Source organism: Gossypium hirsutum, chromosome D07 (assembly GCF_007990345.1).
Source record: "Gossypium hirsutum isolate 1008001.06 chromosome D07, Gossypium_hirsutum_v2.1, whole genome shotgun sequence".
NCBI classification, from domain to species: Eukaryota; Viridiplantae; Streptophyta; class Magnoliopsida; order Malvales; family Malvaceae; genus Gossypium; species Gossypium hirsutum.
Genome location: NC_053443.1, coordinates 12,188,509 through 12,212,928, shown reverse-complemented (window position 1 = coordinate 12,212,928; position 24,420 = coordinate 12,188,509). Strand labels below are relative to the sequence as shown.

At 31.6% G+C, this 24,420-nt stretch overlaps 3 protein-coding genes across 4 annotated transcripts; all 3 read right to left on the bottom strand.

Moving 5' to 3' along the window:
• Positions 1-1,602: 1,602 nt before the first annotated feature.
• Positions 1,603-16,652, bottom strand: LOC107953991 (60S ribosomal protein L32-1). Of its 2 annotated transcripts, XM_041097496.1 has the most exons (10): positions 16,515-16,652; positions 16,181-16,425; positions 15,552-15,601; positions 14,126-14,187; positions 13,046-13,129; positions 4,575-4,941; positions 3,562-4,499; positions 3,343-3,438; positions 1,999-2,180; positions 1,603-1,922 (listed from the first exon to the last, which is right to left on the bottom strand). In XM_041097496.1, exons 8-10 carry the CDS (start codon positions 3,430-3,432, stop codon positions 1,793-1,795), a joined length of 402 nt encoding a protein of 133 aa, XP_040953430.1. In that variant the 5' UTR covers positions 3,433-3,438; positions 3,562-4,499; positions 4,575-4,941; positions 13,046-13,129; positions 14,126-14,187; positions 15,552-15,601; positions 16,181-16,425; positions 16,515-16,652; the 3' UTR covers positions 1,603-1,792. The 2 variants fall into 2 exon arrangements, with proteins under 2 accessions (XP_040953430.1, XP_040953431.1); XM_041097497.1 differs by lacking the exons at positions 4,575-4,941; positions 13,046-13,129; positions 14,126-14,187; ... (1 more) ...; positions 16,181-16,425; positions 16,515-16,652 and having other exon boundaries at positions 3,343-3,441; positions 3,562-3,733.
• Positions 16,653-17,837: 1,185 nt separating this feature from the next.
• LOC121203154 (60S ribosomal protein L32-1) lies at positions 17,838-20,027 on the bottom strand. The gene is made up of 4 exons (XM_041097498.1): positions 19,856-20,027; positions 19,637-19,732; positions 18,288-18,469; positions 17,838-18,210 (listed from the first exon to the last, which is right to left on the bottom strand). The coding sequence occupies exons 2-4, from the start codon at positions 19,724-19,726 to the stop codon at positions 18,081-18,083; spliced, it is 402 nt and encodes a 133-aa protein (XP_040953432.1). The 5' UTR covers positions 19,727-19,732; positions 19,856-20,027; the 3' UTR covers positions 17,838-18,080.
• Positions 20,028-22,214: 2,187 nt separating this feature from the next.
• On the bottom strand, positions 22,215-24,112 carry LOC107953994 (60S ribosomal protein L32-1). The gene is made up of 4 exons (XM_016889442.2): positions 23,953-24,112; positions 23,735-23,829; positions 22,604-22,785; positions 22,215-22,526 (listed from the first exon to the last, which is right to left on the bottom strand). The coding sequence occupies exons 2-4, from the start codon at positions 23,822-23,824 to the stop codon at positions 22,397-22,399; spliced, it is 402 nt and encodes a 133-aa protein (XP_016744931.1). The 5' UTR covers positions 23,825-23,829; positions 23,953-24,112; the 3' UTR covers positions 22,215-22,396.
• Between the last annotated feature and the right edge of the window lie 308 nt (positions 24,113-24,420).

Genomic DNA, 24,420 nt, shown 5'->3' with positions numbered 1-24,420 from the left:
TTTGATGGTGTGAAATTTTGAAATTAGATAAAGTTTAATTTTTAATTTTTTTATTAAATTTGATGGTGTGACATTTTAAAATAAAAAAATAGTTGGTAGTAATATAACTAAAAATGACATTATAATAAACCTGAATTTAAAATAATTTTAATAGTATTAACAGTTGGATGTAAAAATTGAAATATGAAAAGTAGAGGACTAAATTTCTAAAAATATAAATATAAATACTAAATTATAAATTTATGAAGAATATAGGGAATTATGAAATATTTTATATATAGAATAAAATTATGTTTATGTTTATGTTTCGCGTGCAGAAAACACACTAAACACGTCCTGTGGCAAAGTCAAAAAAAAATTGGAGGGGCATAATTAAATTGTATATTTTTATGTCAGTAAAAATGTAATTTCATCATTTTAATAGCCTATATCTTTATAATTTATAAAGGGTTAAATCAAATATTTATCATTTTTAAGAAGGCCAAAGTGTAATTTTACCATATTAATTTAAAATTTTACAAATAGTAAAATGCCTAATTAAAAATTTACTAGGCTCCGATATTGAACACGTCATTTTATTCACATAAATATGACATTTAGGGGAAACTATTTAGCATACTATCAGAGGAGTTTTTAAATTTTACAAGTAGATTCCATTATAATCTAGCAAAAAAAATATATGAAAGATTACAAGGAAAGATTAAAGTGTTTTAACTATGTATTTATAAATCAAAGAGTAATTGCACATACATGCCTAAACTATAACATTCTTTTTAAATCAATCCCTAAACTTATAATATTCTTTTTAAATCAATCCCTAAACTTTAAATCATTTCAAATACATCGAGGTTATATCAATAGTCTTTCCATTATTAAAATTGATAATTTAATAAGTAAATGAGATGCAAAATCTTATGTTGTGTGGTTCAAAATGAAAATTTTAAAGAAAAAAGAATACTACAAGCAAAAATCTTGATTTTAAGCCTTTCAATGCTTTCATAAAAGCTTTATCATTACTCTCCTTTTTTTTTTATTTCACTTTGTTTTAACAATTAAATTAATAATTTAAATAATGGCAAGATTTAGTTAATATAATATTAATAATTTAGGAACACAATTAAAACATTTTAAAAGTTTTGAGGACCAATTTAAAATTTTAAAACATTATTTTTTTAATACTAAAATATAAAAAGTAATAGAATATTATAGAAAGAAAGAAAACGCATATTGCTGTGTGCCCTCTTTGTAATGGTCGTTATGAGAATGTGGAATACAATCTCCACACCTGTCTTTGTGCTATTACATAATCGATTTGACTTGAATTGTAGCTTTGTTAAATACGACTCCCGTGATTTACTTGACAAAACTTGCCTAGTGATCAACGAATATTTACCCATAAAACTTGTCCAAATTCAAGCTTACGGATTTTTGCCCGGTTCAACCGATTTGTACCAATTCTCAAGTTAATCGATTCAATTCCCTTCTCCAAACTAATACTCCGGACAACTCAATCAACCGGTCCGACCAGATGGACAGGTTCAAACAACCTTGCCGGTATCTTAAACCTTTCATTATTGTAGAAAAGCATGAACAAAGAAGAGATCCCTCAAAACATCAAGGATACATTAAATTAGAAATGGGGTTCTATACTCAAATCACAACCAAAAAAAAAAAGAGACAACGCTACTCAGATAAAAATATAACAATTTTAACATTGGACCAAAAGTTCTTACTTCCTAAACAAGAGAATATCATACTAAAAAGAGCAAAATCAACATTCAAGAACCGACCTTTACTCGTTCTCCTGGCTGCGCAGCCTAGCCAATTTGTTGGTAACGACAACATCCAACTGAGCTGCTCGCTCAACGATTTCCTTCCTCTTCTTCGTTGAAACATCATGTGCTATCTCAGCACAGTATGTCCTAAGAATGCAGTAATAATAAGAAACAATCTAGAAAATTGCTAATCAAAACAAGGGTTAAACATCATGTATTATACCTGTTGTGCATCATGAGAAGCTCTAGCTCTTGGACATTGTGCACCACGAATTTCTTAAATCCATTGGGAAGATAGTGGCGTGTTTTCTTGTCTGACCCATAACCGATGTTGGGCATCAAAGTGCATCCCTTGAACTTCCTCCTAACACGGGAGTCAATACCCTTGGGCCTTCGCCAGTTTGTCTGCACATATGTAAGTTTGTTAACAATATAGCTGAGAGCTAGTTTGTGTGGTTTTGGCTAAACGAGACTTCAACTAACAAGGATGCGCCAAATTGTCGTAATAAACATATTTAAAGACCATACAACATATAGGCTGAAGCATGGCATCGGACATCAAAATAACACAGAAGCATGAAAGAAAGAGCTTAGTTTCAACACAGCACTGAAACAAAAAGAACAATTATCCTTCGCCGCTACACCCTAACTAAATGTGAAGTCGCATAAGCATTATCTAAAAGGTTTACCCTGCATAAATTTATTAACACAAAAGGAAAAAAAAAAAAAAAAAGATTTCTATATTTATGTTTGCTTCACCTAGTTAAATAGAGAAGATAATGTGAGGCTAGGCTCATATTGTCAGAAATAAGTATCAATAAGATGATTGACATTGCTTCTATACAAATATTATTCCACTTACAACCAATAAAACCAGAATAACATATCGATAAAGCAATTTTCATATGCAATTCATAAGCTCGCCTAAAGGAGCCATGTCTAATCTTCACGATCTTAATGGAGAATAGTGATCATCGAGCAAAACAAGCAGCCAGAAGTGTGCTAATTCTGCTAACATTCTCTCATTGAAGTTAAATGAATTCAAACCCATTCTGTGGAACAGGCAACCCCAAAGATTGCACGTTCAGTGGCAGTCATGTTATACATCAACTTGAAAAAGTCTTAAAAAAATAATTCTAGGCTTTTAGGCTTCTACCAGTAAAAAATCCACATTAAAACAGCAGAGAAAAAGAAAACAGAGTCCACTAGCATCCTCTGTAATAATTTCTACAATGCAAACACGAATACACCATTGAAACATCCTGAATTGATTATATTTGGTCTTCTATATATACATACAATTCTTAAACTACACATTAACCCCCTTCAAACCTTAAAATTACGCTCGAACCCTCAGCAACAATGCCAACTGCGCTAGTACTCAATCGGCATTCATATTTTTTCTTTGTAACCTCAATTCTCTATAGCATTCTAAGGGAAAACACACATATTCTTCAGCTAGGGAGATACCCCAATTAAGATACTAAGATCACAGTAAAAAAGAACCCAGTAATACCAATTACAGCAAAATACTATAAGAAAGATAAGAATTATCTTTTGCTATAACCTTGACGGAGATCTTGCGATCACTTTGGGGCCTCTTGAACTTCTTAACACGCTTCTTCACAATCTTCTTCGACAGCAAAGGGACCGCCATTTCTTCCTGCTTAACGAATCAATTAAATGAAAGCCAATTTGCAAAGAGAAATCATTTCGAAGATTCAGACGACAAATTAAACTCTGGTATAACAAATTGAAGTAATAAATCGAATGAAAAATGAGTTACCTTATGGAAACGCTAGGCTGGCGTGCGGCTGTTGTAAACCCTAAAGGTGAAGAAGATAGGAGTTAAGCGGGAATTGTGTATATATGGGGAAGAGGAGCGATCTGGTGTTTAGGTTTGAGAGTAGAGATTATTGTTCTCATTTCAAAGTCCAGCCCTTAGGGGGTTGGATTCAAACCCGAACTTTTCTACTTGAAATTCAAAACTTAATATTTAGGCTTATTAAATTCGTTTATCAAATTGTATATTTAATACTCTGAGCTTAATTAAATTATTTAGTAATATTTATGCTCGGTTAAATTCATTTATCAAATTGTGTATTTAATATTCGAGCCTAATAAAAATATTTAGGTATGATAAAGGATTAAAGTATAATTTTATAATAAAATATTTATATTAAAATAAAAATATTTTTTTTTCTTGAGAGCCATTCAAATAAAATATTATAATACTTAAATTAAGCTCGATCTATATCAAGTTGTTCGATCAGTTAAATGAAACATTTAATAATTATAAAAAGAAAGTTGCCAATAGGAGAGAGAAATCGGTTTAATCGGTTAGTTTGGTCAATTTTTTGAACTGATTTAACTAATTTTAATATGAGAAAATTGACCCAACCGATTTGCGCTGAGAAAATTGACCAAACCGAACTGATTTGATTTGGTTTGGTTGGGTTTAGGGTTATTGGGTTGGTTTTATATGATTGCATATTTATCATATACTATAAAATATAAATATATTTAAAATATTATAAAAATAAGTCAGTTATGTTCTAGGATTCAAAAATGATTAATTGATCGAATTAACCGATTAAACTGAGATCAAAACTAACCAACTATTTGAGCATCTTTCCCAGTGGCTCGATCTTTTGCGTAAATGACAGTAAGTTGGTCATAATAAGGGAAACTACGATGTTTGAATTGACCGGCTTCTTTATGACTCTGTAAAAATGAGGAATTCATATTAGTTATAAGTTTGGTCAAAATAATATAATAAAGACTTGAAATAATTCTTACATTTATATATGAGTTCCACACCGCATCTTCAACAACAACAAGTTGCCTATGCTCATCCCAACCAAAACCGCTATTGTTTTTTCCACTAAGCATGTCATAAACGATTGACCAATCCCTTTTCAATGTCCTAATCCTCGATTCAAGATTAGGTTTAGCCTTATAATGGCATTGGGTAAAACTTTTTTTAACATTTTTCCCAACTCATTTAAATAACCAGCTTTGAATCCCGTATCAACATTGAAGGTTCCAACATTGTGCAAGTCGACCATACAGGCAACCAACGTAACATCTTCTTCTGGAACCCATTTCCTTTTGGTTCCTCGAGAATTTTGAGAAGAAACACTTGATTGTGAAAAACTTGACATAACTATCTTAAGAAAAAAAACAAATTAAAATTAAGTTCAATATTATGAATCAAAAGGTCAACACTTTATAAAATTGTAACACATGATGAATCAAAAGAAAATAAATTATAATTCAACAAGTCTAGTACAATACAAAAAACAATTCAAACACCACCAAAATTTCATAAACTAGATACATGAAATAACATAAACAAATTAACGTTTACTATTTTTACCCTAAACCTAACTAATTTCTAGATGCTTGCCATTCATCGAACATTTGGTTGGCTAGTTTCATCCTCCAAGTAGCCCATGCATCCGATGGATGAATATTTATGATATTCGGTTCATTGTCATCTATCACATTACTAGGTAATCCTTCTCCCAACTTCGCTTCAATAGGATCAAGACTCATATAGGTTCGAATAAAATTATGGAGCAAACAAAATACAATAATGATTATATTGTGCACCTTCACAGGATAGAATGATGGACTCCTAAGTATTCCCCATCTAAGGTTTAATAACCCAAAGCATATTTCAATAACATTACATGTTGAAGCATGTTTCATATTGAAAAATTCTTCCGGAGTACTTGGCTGGTAACCTTGACACCACACATTCAAATGATATCTTTGTCCTCTAAAAGGTGCAAGAAATCCCTCACAATTTGTGTATCCAGCATCAACTAGATAATAATAACCTATAAAAAAACTATTTGTCATGGTTAATTTCCCAAAAAAGTATGATATTAAAGATTAATTCAAAGTCCTCTAATTTTGCACTTTACCATGAGGAACTTTTAGTTCATATCTCCTACTAATGGCATCTCGAAGAACCCATCCATCAGCAACAGAACCTTCCCAACCAGGAAGAACATAAACAAAATGCATATCAGGTGTACAAACACCTAACATATTATACATGTGATGTAGAATTGCTTAGGTGCTTTAGATGGAATCCACTTCAAGATTAGGGTTCCAACAGTTGATAAACCTAGATATCGAACACGAAAAGGTGACATAACAATCTTGATGTGGGTTCCATCTAAAGCGCCTAAGCATTCCTACATCACATGTATAAAACACTACATCAAAATAGGTCTTTAGCGGTGTTTTTTTAGGCCTTTAGCGGTGCTTTTTAACGCCACTAAAGGTATTTGCGGCGCTTCCACAAGCGCCGCAAAAAAGGCCACTAACGAAAACGTCGCAAACGTTTGCAGCGTTTACAAACAAAAATGCCGCTAAAGACCATGTTCTTTAGAGGCGCTTAGAGAAAAATGCCGCTAGAGATCATGTTCTTTAGCGGCGTTTTTTCTTAAGCGCCGCTAAAGAACATAGTCTTTAGTCTTTAGCGGCGTTTTTTTCTAAGCGCCTCTAAAGAACATGGTCTTTAGCGGCATTTTTGTCTAAGCGCCGCTAAAGAACATTATCTTTAGCGGCATTTTTTTCTAAGCGCTGCTAAAGAACATGTTCTTTAGCGGCGCTTTTATACAAAAACGCCACTATTTTTGGGATTTTTTTATATTAAAGTTTTCATTTTTTCAGCCCTCCTGTAGCAACAAATCAAAAGCAACCAGATCTAAACCAGCCAAAAGCAATAAATTTATATAATATTTCAAATTAAACGAATAAAATAATATTAATATCAATAAATAAAAGTGAATTCATATTATTTTTGCGAAAACGTTAAATGTTAAAATGATAAAAATATTTATGCAATACACTATGACGGCGGAAGTTGCGACTAAAACATCTTCATCATAGTCTGAAGCTGCTGCTAGAGTTCGTCGTACTTTTTGCTCTGCTCTGCTTCTCTCGTTGCAGCCTCTGCTTCCCTCGCTGCAGCCGCTGCTTCCCTCGCTGCCGCCTCTGCTTTAAGTTGTAGGTGAAGTTCTTCATATTTCCTTTGAACTTCAACTGTGGTCGCTTGCATCTAAGCCATCTGGTCTTTTAACCTCTAAACTTCAGCTTGAGCCTGACTCCCCGAAGCCATGTATTGCTGTGAGTTGGATCCAAAATATTGGGTTGGGGTAACAAAAGATCATTGAAATCGAACCCGACCATACCTTTCAGGACCCAAAACTTCAGTAATAATTCGGTTATCAATGTCTTCAAGATGAACAGAACTATCACTAGAAGCAATCGAATCAAATTTTACTCAAATAATTTTCCATTTTTCCATACATGTTGAAATTAATTTCTTGTTTAATAAATTTATTTAAAAGTGGAGTCTCCATATAAATATTAATAAGTTATGTAAGTTATTATTATAAGTAAGTTATGTAAGTTATTATAAGTAAGTTATGAAAGTTATATATAAGTCATGTATAAGTTATGTAAGTTATTATGTAAGTTATGTGTTGTGTAAGTTTATATATAAATTTTATTTAAGTTATTTATGTAAGTTATATATAAGTTATGTGAGTTATTATATAAGTTATTATGTAAGTTGTGTTGTTTAAGTTTATATATAAATTTTACTTAAGTTATGTATGTAAGTTATATATAAGTTTATATATAAGTTATGTAAGTTATTATGTAAGTTATGTGTTGTGTAAGTTTATATATAAATTTTATTTATGTATGTAAATTATGATATGATTGATAAATTTTTCAAATATATATAAAATTTTAATATATATATTAAAAATGTATATAAATATATATATCAAAGATGTTTGAAAATATAACTTTTGCACGAATGTATTAAAAATGTATATATATATATATATATTCGGGCAACTACGGATTTTTGCATGAATGTAGTAAACCATATTCAAAGTCAACAAAAACAAAAAAAAGCGAGATAATAAAAAGAAACATCTTGGAATATGCATTATTTGATTAAAACTTAATTAATTGATCGAATTAATTAGTTCGATTAATTGGTTGGTCATTAAAATTAATTAATTACTGATATGGCATACACATGGATATCACATAAACAAAGTTAACAGACATTAACTTTTCCATCCAATTTAAAATAATTTGACAAAAAATACAAATTTAAGGAATAATTATTTTTGTCATTCCTTGAAACTTCATTGAAATAAAAACTAAGAAAAAGAATATTATCATTATATTTTCAATTAACCGACTAGAAATTAAGTCGTTGAAAAAAAAATTCTATCCAATAATAGTTAAGAAATCTGAAATTTCAATTAATTGTAGTTTAGTTCGAGTAAGCACTCCTAGAAATATGATTATGGCTGCAATTTCTTCCTATGATCATATCGTAATTAGTAAACAGCAGTCCAAAAAATAATCATGATAAGTGACCATCAAATATCAATGAATTGCCCTAATAAATAATGATGATGACGAAGAATTACTGAAATTTGAGGCAAGGTAACCAAATCACAATCAAAGGCAGCAATTCAGTCAACAAACTCGAAACTACTCCAACCTAAAACCAATCCGATTATAAACATGTAATAACTTGAATTTAATAATTGAACTCGTAACAATCTGAAAAACTCCAAATCCACCCAATAGATACCTTTAAACATCTACAAATCTAGAATCCCAGATTGGTTTAAAGCTCTAAAAGCATCTATAAGTTTAAAGGAGCTAATCAAAGGTACCCATAGCTTGTGAATGGGAAGGCCATAAGCTATAAATGAACAACTTTGAAACAAACCTGGTATAGTTTGTTAAAAGCATCCCAATCCTACTTTTTTTTGCTTCCCTAATGGAGCCTTATTCCACAAAGTCCAGGGAGTACACAAAACATCTGGGATAATTTATCATCACATTTGTTCTGTCATTGCATGTTCAAATGAATCAAAGCAAACAACACTTGCACTAGGATGTAAGGTAGCCGTAACCAAAGCACAAAATTTGGCAATAAATTAATGATAGAAGATTTTGTTGCCTTGAAAACCAGAGGGCGCTAGTATTTTCTATTTTGGATTAGTTCCAGTTCAATAAAATAGCATGTCTAAAAGGTCTGTTGAGTTAGAATGAAAAAAAGGACACCAGATGCAGGCATGACCCTGAAATTGTTACAGTTGATATACATACCAGGCTATGCTTCATATTCATACATATATTTTTTCATTCGTACATGGACTAAACATATTCAACATTCAAAGGTCTTTTTAGTCGTGTTATCAAAATCATCGATTTTAGTAAAGTATATATTCCAGCAAGTATATATTTGGCCATATATTCCAGCAAGTATATTCCAGCAACTGGAATATATTCCAACAAGTATATACTCCAAAGTTATAAGTAATTATTTTGATCCCTTTGCAGTGTTTAACAATGATATTTAATATTTAGTTTAATCTACTAATTGGGGCAGGAAGAAGAAGAAGCAAGTACGGACGGAGATTGTTGCAGCAGAGGATATCACGAAAACTTACCGATTGTTGCGGCAGAGGAGACCAACGGACGGAGACGGTGATGCGACAGAGGAAATGACAACGTTGCAAGAGGTCGGGTTTGGGGAAATCTGGATTAGGGGAAATTTTAGAGATTTAGGGGAGAATGGGATTTTGGGGGATAAGTCACGATAGTTGGGGATTTGGGGGAGAATGGGAATTTTGGGATAAGTTTCGGTAATATGTATGGGAAAAAAACGACGACGTTTTTTTATGAAAATGAAAACATCTGCGGCGCTTATAAATAAGCGCCACTAATATCAGTACAAACGCAGCCGTTTTACACACATTAAGCTAAAACTTGTGGCGCTTAGAGCAAAAACGCCACAAATACCATGGACAAAATGACACTGTTATTAGATAACCATAAACATTTTTAAGGCGTTTTATCAAAAGCGCCACTAATAAAAATAGGAAACGGCATCGTTACCTCAACCACTAATAAATATTTGTGGCGCTTGCAGTAAAAACGCCACTAATAACATGGACAAAACGGCACTGTTATCAGATAACCTTAAATATTTTTGCGGCGCTTTACCTGAAGCGCCACTAATAAAAGTAGGAAACGGTGCCGTTTCCTCAACTCGTAGTAAATATTTGCGGCGTTTTTAAAATCCGCCACTAAAAGAAAACAAAAAAGGGCACCGTCTTTGTTACACTTAAAGGAAATTTATGGCGTTTCTTCATTAAACGCCGGTAATACATCACCTTTCGCGGCGTTTTTGCTAAAGCGCCGCTAATGCCTTCCTCCAAGATTGAAGTCAAATTGATCCAAAATTAAAACAAAATTTATAAAATGGAATTATTAATTAATAAAAAATGGGTAAATAATGCACTTTTAAAAATTAATTTCATGTTCTATAAAAAATTTTACATCAATATATTTTTATATTGAATAAATATAAATATTTATGTATGCAACATATAAATGAAAATTGATGTTAATTATATCAATAATTGTGTTAATATTTTACAAGATTTATATCAAATTAAAGTTCATGTATACAATTGAACATTAAACCGTTGTTCATGTACGCTTTTGGGATTTAACCTTAAACCTTAAACCCCTAAACCCTAAAATCCTAAACCGCTAAACCCTTAAACCCTAAACTTTAAATCTTAAAACCAACAACCAAACCCCAAAATTCGACCACCAATATAACATAAACCTTAAATCATAATTCCTAAACCCTAAACTTGAAACTCTAAACTCTAAATCGTAAACCCCAAACCGTAATCCTAACGCCACTAATATTAAGGTTTTTTTTTATATATTTTATACATTGTTCTAGACATTATTTTTAATTGATACATTAAAATTATGACATTATTAATATTATTAATAATAATTAAAAATAATACGTATTTGTCATTTTTTTGAAATTGGTACCAAAAAAGTTATTAAACCCTAAATCGCCCAAACCTCAAAACCATGCATTGTAAACCTTAAATTATAAACTGCAAACCGTTAACCACAAGCATCAAGCCCTAAAACACTAATTAACCTCTTAACATGACTAAAGCGGCCTAAACCCTAAACTTTAAATCCCAAACTCCTAACCCCTAAACTCAAAACACCAAAACCTACATCATAAATGCTAAATTCAAAACTTTAATATTTACAAAATAATAAACATTATATAATGATTAACCCTAAAACCCTAAACTATATACGATAAACTTTTTAACTTATAATAATCACTGAACCTTAATCACCAAACTCTCAAACCCTAAGCCGAAAACACTAAACCTATATCGTAAACCCTAAACCCTAAACTATAATCCAAAAATACTAAACATTATGTAATGAACCCTAATACCCTAAACCTAAACCAAATATTATAAACTAAATATATAATAACCTACATTATATAATGCATGGTTAAGACCAAAACTCTGTTAAGATATTTTGTGGCGCTTTAACAATTTGCTTTCGCGGCGGTTTCCCGTAAGCGCCACAAATTTTAGTATACATCAAGACCAAAACGCTGCGTTTTGGTTAAGGTATTTTGCGGCGCTAGCCACAAATCGCCGCTAATACTATGCTTTAGCGGTGTTTCACCGTAAGCGCCAATAATTCAAATATACATCCAGACCAAAACGCTGCGTTTTGGTTTAGATATTTTGCGGTGCATCCAAAAAGCGCCGCTAATACTATCCTTTAGCTGCATTTTCCAATAAGCGCCACTAACGCTAACATACCTCAAGACCAAAACTCTGCGTTTTGGTTAAGATATTTTGCAGCGCTTTTACCAAAGCGCCGCTAATACTATCATTTAACGGCATTTTACTGTAAGCGCCACTAATTCTAGTATACATCAAGACCAAAACGCTGTGTTTTGGTTAAGATATTTTGCGGCGACAGCCACTACTCGCCGCTAATACTATGCTGTAGCGGCGTTTTCGGTAAACGCCACTAATTCTAGATAAGCAAAACCAAAACGATGCGTTTTGGTCCAGATATTTCACGGAGCTTTCAAAAACCGCCGCTAATACTATCTGTTTGTTGCGTTTTCCTATAAGCGCCACTAATTCTAACATACCTCAAGACCAAACTCTACATTTGGTTAAGATATTTTGCGGCGCCGCTAATATTATGCCTTAACGGCGTTTTCCCTTAAGCGCCACTAATTCTAGGATACATCAAGACCAAAACAATGCGTTTCGGTTAAGATATTTTTGCGGCGCATTTTGCAAAACGCCGCTAATACACTTTAGCGGCGTTTTCTCATAATCGCCACTAATTCTAGTATACATCAAGACGAAAACGTTGCGTTTTGGTTAAGAGATTTTGTGGCGCTTTGTGGTAAACGCTGCTAATTATGTTTTTTTACGGCGCTTATTTTGAAAACGCCACTGTTTGCCTGACTTTTGACGGCGTTTTCGAGAAGCGCCGCTATTGCTAGATCTTTAGCGGCGTTTAGTTCTTTGCGCCGCTAATGCTCGATTTTTAGCCGCGTTTGTAGTCCAAGCGCCACAAAATATGCCCCTAAAAGCCTGTTTTGGTGTAGTGAAACTTTGATTTAGGATATTATATTTAAATCTAAATCAACTAAATTATGTACAAGCTATATATAGAACTCACTCCAATACCTTGAACCATTTCCACCTTGGGTCTGTAGAATTAGTTGTAATTGGCTCTGCCTTGTTAAATAACACATCTTGTAAGCATATGATAGCATTTAAAACCTTGTGAAATAATCTGCTAACGGTTTCCCCAGACCTATTAAAGTTATGCTTGATAACTCGATTTTTAAGGTGATGAGATATGATTTGTAAAAACATTGCCACTTGCTCATCAACAAGCATGTTCCTTGACGACTTCAATTCCCTTAAAGTTTGTAACATCTCACATAGTTTAAAAAAGGTAATTCTATTCATCCTAACTTGTTTAATACAGGTCTCGTCACTAGCATATACTAGTCTTTTCACATAATCTTGTTTTGCATAAAAATTTAAAATATAATATCTAATCCTTGGTCTATAAGTATGTAGGCTATGAATGACACCCAATGTAACTAAGAACCAACTCGAAACTGTACACATTTGCAACCATATTGTCAATACAATACCAATTCTTTTATGCCTCACACTTTGTACTATTAAAGGCAGACGAGCCATTACTGTAAGATATTAAAGTGTTACATATCTTCAAATCGTAGTAAAAGGGTCACATTTCTCCAATACTAATTTCAATAACAGTAAAATAAAATCAAAGAATTTAATTGCCAAAGAACTTACAGTGATTCAGTGAATACAAGACGCTCAATTGTGGGTGGAGGAAGCAATCAAACAAGCCAAAGAAGAATAGGAAGCAATAACACACTATCAAAGAAAAATGAACAATACATATTAAGAATCTTTACAAAGCACAAAATAGAAATTACAACTATCTTTGCAAGTAAAACACTTGAAATTCATTTCTTTATCAATCACCCAAAAAAAAAAGAAAGAAAAGAAAAGAATGTGTTTTGTGGATTTGATTAATTGATGATTGACGTTTACTAATTATTTTTTAAAAAAAGTACCCATTTAATACATCCACATCCAAATAACATAGTTTCCAGTTCTATAGAAATATACATATATTATATGAAAATTTTTAAAATATTCGATCTCTAATTTACCTTCTAAAACGTTTGTATTCATCCTCACATTGTAATTAACTAATGTTTTATTTGAATTAATAATTGTGAATAGAAAAATATATATTATTTTGTTTGAATAGTTAAAATTAGTAAAAGGAAAAAAAATAATATGAATTTAATAATTTTTATGAGAAAAGAAAATAAGGTCTTAATTTCTTTTATTTTGTATTAACTCAATTCGATTATAGGTATATAGTGTGTTAAATATCTTAAAAATTATGTATTTTAAAATATTCGATTATTATTTGTATTTAAATAAAATCTAAAACTCCATATACATTACATTCTTACCATAACATGATTTGTTTGTAGCATTTTACTTTATTTTTTTTTGGTTTCGTTGGTTGAGATAATTTTTGTAGTGTTAATTATAATTTTTAATCAAATAATATAAGTAATACAAAATATTGTTTAATTATAATTTTTAATCAAACAATATAAGTAATATAAAACATTATTTGAAGACCAAAATTAAATATAACATAAATTAAAGATATCGAAAATAAAAATAGTTTAAAAATATATTAAAAGATTAAAATAGTTTTAAATGAAACATATCAAAAATAAAAACATATCGAAAATTAAATATAACCAAAATGTTCTTGTTTAAAGTAAAAAGATCAAATCTGAATTGTAAATGTAGTTTAACATGTATATTTTGTCTTGTTGCTACCTTAGCACACCCTTGAGTGATATTTTTCCCCTTCTTGTTGCTACCTTCAATCACTCATTTAGCTAAAACACAAACCATTCCATTATTTCAAGAGGATACACATTTAACACATAATGGTTCCAACTAAAAAAATCCAAATAAAAATAAACTTAACAAAAAACCAAAGGCAACATTAATGGAAAACATGAAACCAATAAACTAAAAATAACACATAATGTTACATAAGGTTGAACAATTAAAGCATACTCATCTAGCATATGACTAAACTAGAATAAGAAAAAGGCTTGCATAGATAACTAGACTAGAATGAGAAAGACAATGTTACAAGTTCTATCAAGCTGTTAAATACCCATTTTCCCTCAATTTTATGAACAACCAAACAAGGAAGAATGAGAAACACAATGTTAGAAGTTCAAAACCAAAATAATTCAATAATCATGATAAGATACAACATGCACTACTTACAACTGAACATGGCATCGAGAAACAGTGAAAAAAAAGTTGTCAGAACATGAACACTATCAGCTTCTGAAGAAATTAAATAGATGAAACCTGGAAAATGAGAATAGAAATGGATAAAGAATTAATCATTCCAATAAAATGTCCTTAGCAACCATGTAAATTCCAGATAAAATCTGCAACTTTTGAATCAATCAAAATAGATGAAAACCAGTGGAAAAATGAGGGAAATAAACGATTGCCTGCAACTCAATACAAAAATCTTACGATGGACTGGTGATCAAGTTATAATGTCTTTGTCCAATCAACTATCAACATTATGAACGATACCCTTAATTTAAATTGCATAAAACAAATGAAGATAGGTACAAAATATGATCATGCTTTCATTAGTTTTTAAGGAGAATTACTATACAACCTTAGAAAATAGAAACTCAATTATTTGTTGCCTTCAAAATGTAGAGACATACTAATAACAAAGAAAACTAGTAGAAAGTTACAACTACGAACTTAAATATTAAATATTCGAGATTCGTTGTGCCAATTCGATATTAAAAAAATTGAAACTTTGAAATTATAAATGAACGAAGCATACTAGAACAAATTATATTTAAATTAAATATACTACCATTGACTCACTGTGGTAAGCAATCACCAATGATTTGAGCACACATATATGCATAATATATATTTGAAGTCAATATGGTAAGATGGTCCATCCTCATGTAAATGTTATCAATACAAATCAGCAATGATTAAAAAAAACCAGCCCACATTAGCTGCAATCTCAGAGTCAGATCATACAAACAATTGACTATCAAATTATTAAGATGGACTAAGATTCATGCTTGTGCTAAGTAAGAATTGCAAAAGCACAAAGCCTGAGTAAGTTTTCAAATGCAGAGATACTAGTTAAAATAAATCCATATAATAAAGCAGAAAGTTATAAGTGTAATGAGTAACTTACTCTTCTTCACCAGAAGAATCAACAGATTCCATTGATGGTGTCTTTCTGGCCTGTATGACAAAGCAAATGAAGATTCAAGTGAGTATGGTTTTCCTCTGTCAACAGAAACTGTAAAAATAAATAAAACATCTCATTGCATTTTCGCATGAAACCAAAGCACATATACATCCACCAGCAAAATAGGGTACAACATTCAAGATGCACATATGCTTTACCGAGGAGCACAGTAATAGTTTGTAGAAATAGGCTTGTTCTATTATATAGTCCAAATATAATGATTTAATTAGTTGACTAACTTTGAAAGAATTTTTTTTGCTTACTTGCGGTAAACAACTTCATAAGAATTCAATTTAATTAATTAAGCTCGAAAAGAAACAAACTATAAGGTTTCAAATGCAATTCGATTTTCTTTTCAAATTTCTTAACAGGTAATCAATGACAATAAAGCTCAAAGTCTACACGATTCATGAGATAGGTACTGACTCAGAAAGAATCAAATTGTACCATATTTAGGTTAAAATTTTTATCTTTTCTAGGACTAAGAAAGAAAAATTAAATAACCTTGTTTTAAAGAAAAAGGTTGGAGGTGAGAGAGAAAGAGAGCCAGCAGCGCCAGAAGAAGTACTAACTCAGTTTAATCCCCCAGAGGTCGTTTGCTGCTCTGACAAGCCAACACCGCTTTTTCCTTTCAAGCTTCTTAAGCTAAGGATTAGCCTACTACCGTAACGTCTTACGGTTCAACCTCCTTACAGAGTGTTTCAATTTCAAACCAGGTCTGAAATTTCACCTCCCTCTCACACGCTGAGCTAGCAAGGGCCCACTCAACCCCTTCCCAAGCCGACTGGTTGTTCGATTCTCTCTCGTCTCAAGCCACCTTAATGCCCCCACTCGGCATAGAACTTGGGTAAGAAAAAAAAAGACTGACAGGAAAATGAAAGGAACAGTAGAAGGAAAATTGTTTACCTGACCTTGGATGAAGGGGAGGAATGCCGGAGTTAAAGGAAGCAAGAAATGGCTTTCGTTTGAGTGTTTTTGAGGTGAGAATTTGGTGAGGGTAAAATAGGATTCATTTGGCAACGAATGGGTAAACGATGAAGAGGGAAGGGAATAGAAATCAACAAATATCTCTACTTAAGCGTAGAATGGAATACACTCGTAATAGGGTATTCCCTTGAACCAAACATCTATTTAAGTGGGCTTGCAGAATAGGCTTGTAATAGGCAGGTAATGGCATAACCATTACCTTCAACAAAACATCCCCTAAATGAATACATATATATTGGCATTATAAATGTCTTATTAAACGGTCTCGGATAGAGTTATGGGTATAGTTGACATATCATAGGATTTATTATAAGGAGATACTTATTTCAGTTATATATCGATAAACGTTGGGCACATATTAATTCGTACATAGCAATGAGTGCTAGGCACACTTTACTTCGGTTATATACTGATAAATGTTGGGCGCATATTACTTTAAATGTACTAATGAGCATTGGGTGCAATTTGTATTGGTGTGTTGGTGGTTTAATCTGATAATCCAATCTTGAGTCCGTGTTTGGTTAATAGAGCCGAAAATATGACCATGAGATGGTATAAAATATAGAAAGAAATGTGAATAAACTATGAAAATAGAAAACAAACTATCTAAATTATGATCATGTTTATAAAACTTGAATAACATGTGAAAAACCATGCAAGATTACGAATTAAAAGTCTAAGGGCAAATTGATATGTGACCATACGAAGTATACTCAAAAAAACATATGAAAGACAATGCAAATTACAAATTAAAGGCTCTGGGGTCGTGCGATTTTCTGAATATCTCATTCAATTTTAAGAATTTTATCTCATTCAATTTAAGTTCAATTGATAATATTATTAATAAACATTTATAAATTTTATTTTAAATCAAATATTTAAATGATTTTGCTCGTATATCTATATTCAAGTCAAATGAAACCCATATCTTATTTTCTTACAAACTATTTTATTTGTTTGTTTTTAGTATTATTATCTTATCGATTGTAACTTAAGTTTTTTAATTTCAAAAGCAAAATTACAATTTATTCTTATAAAAAATTAAATAACGTATTTAATGGATTTGATCTCTGCATTAACTTGCCAGCGGATTTAGTATTTGTCCACGGGATCACAACCGTCCCAAATCCCAAAAAAAAAACCCAACCCTATCGAATGGTTGAACCGATCCGTTGGATTTGATTAAATAAATTATTTAAAAATTAAATAAATTATTAAAAATTAAAAACCAACCCTAACCAATGGTCAAGCGTATCTTAAACCTTTCATTATTGTAGAAAAGCATGGACAAAGAAGAGATCCCTCATAACATCAAGCATACATTAAATTAGAAATGGGGTTCTATACTCAAATCACAACCAAAAAAAGAGACAATGCTACTCAGATAAAAATATAATAATTTTAACATTGGACCAAAAGTTCTTACTTCCTAAACAAGAGAATATCATACTAAAAAGAACAAAATCAACATTCAAGAACCGACCTTCACTCGTCCTCCTGGCTGCACAACCTAGCCAATTTGTTGGTAACGACAACATCCAACTGAGCCGCTCGCTCAACAATTTCCTTCCTCTTCTTCGTTGAAACATCATGTGCTATCTCAGCACAGTGTGTCCTGATAATGCAGTACCAATCAATAACAATCTAGAAAAATGCTGATCAAAAGAAAGAGTTAAACATCATGTATTATACCTGTTGTGCATCATGAGAAGTTCTAGCTCTTGGACATTGTGCACGACGAATTTCTTAAACCCGTTGGGAAGATAGTGCCGAGTCTTCTTGTCTGAGCCATAACCGATGTTGGGCATCAAAGTGCATCCCTTGAACTTCCTCCTAACACGAGAGTCAATACCCTTGGGCCTTCGCCAGTTTGTCTGGAAATATGTAAGATTGTTAACAATATTGCAGAGAGCTAGTTTGTGTGGTTTTGGCTAAACGAGACTTCAACTAACAAGGATGCACCAAATTGCAGTAATAAACCTATTTATAGACCATACGACATATAAGCTGAAACATGGCATCGGACATCAAAATAACACAGAAGCATGAAAGAAAGAGCTTAGTTTCAACACAGCACTGAAACAAAAAGAACAAAAATCCTTCTCCGCTACATCCTAACTAAATGTGAAGTCGCATAAACATAAGCATGTATCTAAAAGGTTTACCCTGCATAAAGCTATTAACACAAAAGGAAAAAAGAAACAAAAAGATTTCTAAACTTATGTTTGCTTCAGCTAGTTAAATAGAAAAGATAATGTGAGGCTAGGCTCATATTGTGAGAAATAAGTATCAACAAGATGATTGACATGGCTTCTATACAAATATTATTCCACTTACAACCAATAAAACCAGAACAACATATCAATAAAGCAATTTTCATATGCAATTCATAAGCTCACCTAAAGGAGCCATGTCTAATCTTCACGATCTTATGGAGAATAGTGATCATTGAGCAAAACAAGCAGTCAGAAGAGTGCTAATTCTGCTAACATTCTCTCATTGAAGCACATTAAGTTAAATGAATTCAAACCCATCCTGGGAAACCCCAAAGATTGCACGTGCAGTGGCAGTCATGTTATATATCAACTTGAAAAAGTCTTAAAAAATAAATCTAGACTTTTAGGCTTCTACCAGTAAAAAATCCACATTAAAACAGCAGAAGAAAAAAAAACAGAGCCCACTAGCATCCTCTGTAATAATTTCTACAATGCAAACATGAATACACCATTGAAACATCCTGAATTGATTATATTTTTTTCTTTTATATATATACAATTCTTTAACTACTCATAAACCCTCTTCAAACCTCTAAATTGCGCTCGAACTCCCAGCAACAATGTCAACTGCGCTAGTACTCAATCGGCATTCATATTTTTTCTTTGTAACCTCAATTCTCTATAGCATTTTAAGGGAAACCATACATATTCTTCAGCTAGGGAGATCCCCCAATTAAGATATTAAGATCACAGTAAAAAAGAACCCAGTAATACCAATTACAGTAAAATACTATAAGAAAGATAAGAATTATCTTTTGCCATAACCTTGACGGAGATCTTGCGGTCACTTTGAGGCCTCTTGAACTTCTTAACACGCTTCTTCACAATCTTCTTCGACAGCAAAGGGACCGCCATTTCTTCCTGTTTAACGAATCAATTAAATGAAAGCCAATTCGCAAAGAGAAAGCATTTTGAAGATTCAAACGACAAATTAAACTCCGATATAACAAATTGAAGCAATAAATCGAATGAAAAATGAGTAACCTGATGGAAACACTAGGCTGGTGTGCGGCGGTTGTAAACCCTAAAGGTGGAGTAGAAAGGGGCTTAAGCGGGAACAGTCTATATATGGGGAAGAGGACCGATTGTTTGTGTTTCAGAGTAGAGATTATTGTTCTCATTTCAAAGCCCAGCCCTTAGGGGGGTTGGGTTCAAAGCCCAACTTGACTTGGAATTCAACTGTTAATATGAGTTGGATTAAATTCGTTTATTAAATTGCGTTCAGCTTTTTTAAAAATATGTGTGTTTATGTTTGTTTAATTGAGTTAAATGAATATGTTTGAGAATATATAATTGAATATTTTTACAAATAATGTTCATTAATAATAGACAAAATAAATAAGCATGTATCTTAATTTTTAGGCATAAAATAATCGAATGTAAATATTAATAATATATTATAAACAAATAAAATAAGCACACAAATAATAAAAATATTTTTATTGGCATATAATAATCAAATAATAAACAATTTTTAATCGAACATGAAAGAGTTTGTTCGTCAACATAAATAAACAGAATAATCTTTGTTCGTGTTTAGTTCATCTAATAAACGAGTCTTAAAATTTTTATTCATGCTCATTTAATTAGCTCAGTAAATGAACATAAGCGAACAGAGATTGAACTATTCATCAAACATTCTATTTATTTATTGTCTTACCGACCAACCCGTCCCACCGACTAAACTAAAATAGAAAAGAACTAAATAGGTTAATTTTTTAAAATTCTTTAATTAGAATTGAAAATTGCTATTACCATTGTGTTTGCCTAACATCTTAATTATATTCAATTCCGATCATCTTTCCCATTAACACCATATCCTCGGGTAAATTAGCAGAATATGTCAATTTTAAAAGTTATTTAGGATTTTAGGCTGATTCTTTTAATATTTAAGGAATTAGTTCAATTTTGGAAAGAAAAATAGAAAATGCATTTAGTAGGACTCGTTTTTAGTTGAGGTGGCAAAAAACACATCCTATAGGCCACGTTTTCTATTAACACATTAGTTCATTTGATTAGATAGTTAAATGTTAATGATTTTTTCTTTGAGTCTAGGGTTTGATTCATTTCCTACTCAAATTTGTATTTTTTTATTAAATGTTGATTTACATTTTTTTATTTTTAATTAATATATTTAATGCATTAGTTCTTCTAAATAGATGGTTAAATAATAGTGAATTTGTCCTTAACTCTCAGGCTCTATTCCTCTTCTAAGTATATTTGTATTTTTTATTCATGTTGTTCCAAGCCCTTTTTTATTTTTAATTAATAAATATATCATTTTTAAGTTTTTTATTTTTTATTTATCTTATAAAATCAAATCAAATAATAATCAAACTTGAGTTTAACCAGGAGCTAATAGACCAAAAATATTAATTAAAAATAATAAAAAGTTTAAAACAATATGAAATAATATATATATAAATTTGAGTAGAAGAGAAATCAAACCAAGTCTCAAAGAAAATACCACTAACATTTAACCATTTGACCGAACAAACTAGTTATTATTATAAAGTCTAAACCTTGATGAATTTATAAAAATAGAATATAAATATATATTGAAACACCTATTTTGATGGGTGTTACATATGTTTTTCCCCTATACATTTCAAAGTTATGGGCCTAATACCATTATTATTAGTTTCGATTTGAGAATGCATGATGTTTTCGTTTATGCATATGTTATTTTCCATTAAAATTTAACATTATTTTTTATTTTGTATATTTATCGTTCTTCTCTATACTTTTATTTTAAATTGTTTTGTAATATATTGATTTTTACAAATTTAACCCAATATATAGTATAAAATCTTTTGAATTTAAAAATTAAAAATTATAAAATTAAAATATATGTAACAAAATTATTAAATTAAGAAATTACAAATAAAAAAAACATAAAAAAACTATAAAATTATAGAAGTAGTTTCGTAAATATATCGACACGGCAGATATTACCCGAAAATTTTAATCGAAAAACCGATCCACCACTTCCCCAAACCCAAATTTCAAAAAATAAAAAGAAAATCAATAGGATCAGGCCAGATCAAAACCTATGATTTGGTTTAAGGTTAATTAGCTCATCAACCCAGCATCCAAAATTTTCAGAACCGAACAGCTAATTGAATCAATCAAACCATCAATTTAAATAGTTCAATTAAATGAATCATTAAACAAATTTTTAAAATTTAAAAAGTATATTCAATATTAAAAATCTGGTCAGTATGAGTTCCCGAATAAACCAATTCAATTCCCTTTTCCCCAACTGGATTCCAATCCAGTTCAAACAACTTTGCAAATATCTTAAACCTTTCACTATTGAAGTTAAAAACGCTGGTCAAAGAAGTCCCTTAAAACATCAAGCATGCTTTTAAATTAGAAATGGGGTTTTATATTCAAATCACAACAAAAGAGAGAATGCTACTCCGATAAAAATAACACTACAAAACATAGGACCAAAAGTTCTTACTTCCTAGAAAAGAAAATATCATATTAAAAAGAACAAAATCAACATTCAAGAACCGACCTTCACTCGTCCTCCTGGCTGCGCAACCTAGCCAATTTGTTGGTAACGACAACATCCAACTGAGCCGCTCGCTCAACAATTTCCTTCCTCTTCTTCGTCGAAACATCATGTGCTATCTCAGCACAGTATGTCCTGATAATGCAGTAACAATCAATAACAATCTAGAAAAATGCTGATCAAAAGAAAGAGTTAAACATCATGTATTATACCTGTTGTGCATCATGAGAAGTTCTAGCTCTTGGACATTGTGCACGACGAATTTCTTAAACCCGTTGGGAAGATAGTGGCGAGTCTTCTTGTCTGAGCCATAACCGATGTTGGGCATCAAAGTGCATCCCTTGAACTTCCTCCTAACACGAGAGTCAATACCCTTGGGCCTTCGCCAGTTTGTCTGGAAATATGTAAGATTGTTAACAATATTGCAGAGAGCTAGTTTAAGCGTTTTGGGCCTAAACAAGACTTTAACAAATCAGGATGCACCAAAATGTTGTCATAAACATATTTCAAGACCATACGATACAAAAGCTAAAGCATGGCATTGGACATCCAAATAACACAGAAGCATGAATGTAAAGAGATCAGTTTCCACACACCACTGAAACAAAAAGAACAATCAACATACACCGTTACAAGTTACAAGTTAAGACTTAAAGGAGAAATAACCCAGGAGCTTGGATGACATCCTAACTAATTGTGAAGTTACATGAGCATGTATTTAAAAGGTTTACACTGCATAAAATCTATTGACACTACAGAAAAAAGAAAGAATATTTCGCTACTTGTATTTGCTTCATCTAGATAAATCAAAAAAATTATGTGAGGCTAGGCTCATATGGTGTGAAATAAGTATCAATAAAAAGATCGACATTGCTTCTATACGAATCTTATTCCACTTCCAATCAATAAAACCAGAATAACTTATCGATTAAGCAATTGCCACAAGCAATTCATATGTGTACCTAAAAGGAGCCTTAAGGATCGTAACAGTGAATAGTGATCATCGTAAAACACAAACTGCAAGAAGTATGCTAATTCTGCTAACGTTTCTCACGTTGAAGCACATTTAAGTTAAATGAAGTCAAACCCGTTCAGCTGAACAGAACCCCAAATATTGCACATCCAGTGGCAGTCTAGCTATCCATCAACTTGAAAAATTCTAGACGAAATAATCCTAGGCTTTTAGGCTTCTACCATTAATAAATCCACATTTAAACAGCAGAGAAAAGAGAATTAAGGAGCCCACTAACATTTTAAGGGGAAAAAACACATTCTTCAGCTGGGGAGATCTACAAATTACAGTAAAATACTGTAAGATAAGAGTTTTCTTTTGCTATAATAACCTTGACGGAGATCTTGCGGTCACTTTGTGGTCTCTTGAACTTCTTAACACGCTTCTTCACAATCTTCTTTGACAGCAAAGGGACAGCCATTCTTCCTGTTTAACGAATACATTAAGTTAAAGCCAATTTGCAAAGAGAAAGCATTTTGAAGACTCAGGCGAGAAATTAAGCTCCGATATAAGAAATTTAAGTACTAAATCGAATGGAAAATTAATTACCTGATAGAAACTCTGGACTGGTGTGCGGCTGGTGTAAACCCTAAAGGTGAATAAGCTAGGGACTTAAGCGGGAAATGTGTATATATGGGGAGGAGAAGCGATCTGGTGTTTGGGTTTCAGAGTAGAGATTATTGTTCTCATTTCAAAGTTTATATAATCTAATTAGACTTGATCATGGCTCGGGTGGGACAGATGTGAAAATTTAGGATTGGTTTTAGGACTGGGCCTGACCTGAAAATGTATATAAATTTTCTCCAAGCATAAAATGTGCTAAACTCGAGCTCGACCTGGTTTACCCATATTAAAAAAATCATGTTATTTTTATATAAAATAAATTTAAAAAATAATATACGTCAAATACACTAAAAATATTAAAATAAATATTTCCCACCAAATTGAAAATACATTAAAAGAAGCCTTTATAGATGCTACTAAAATAGTTTCAACTTAGCAAGCAAATACCTAGAA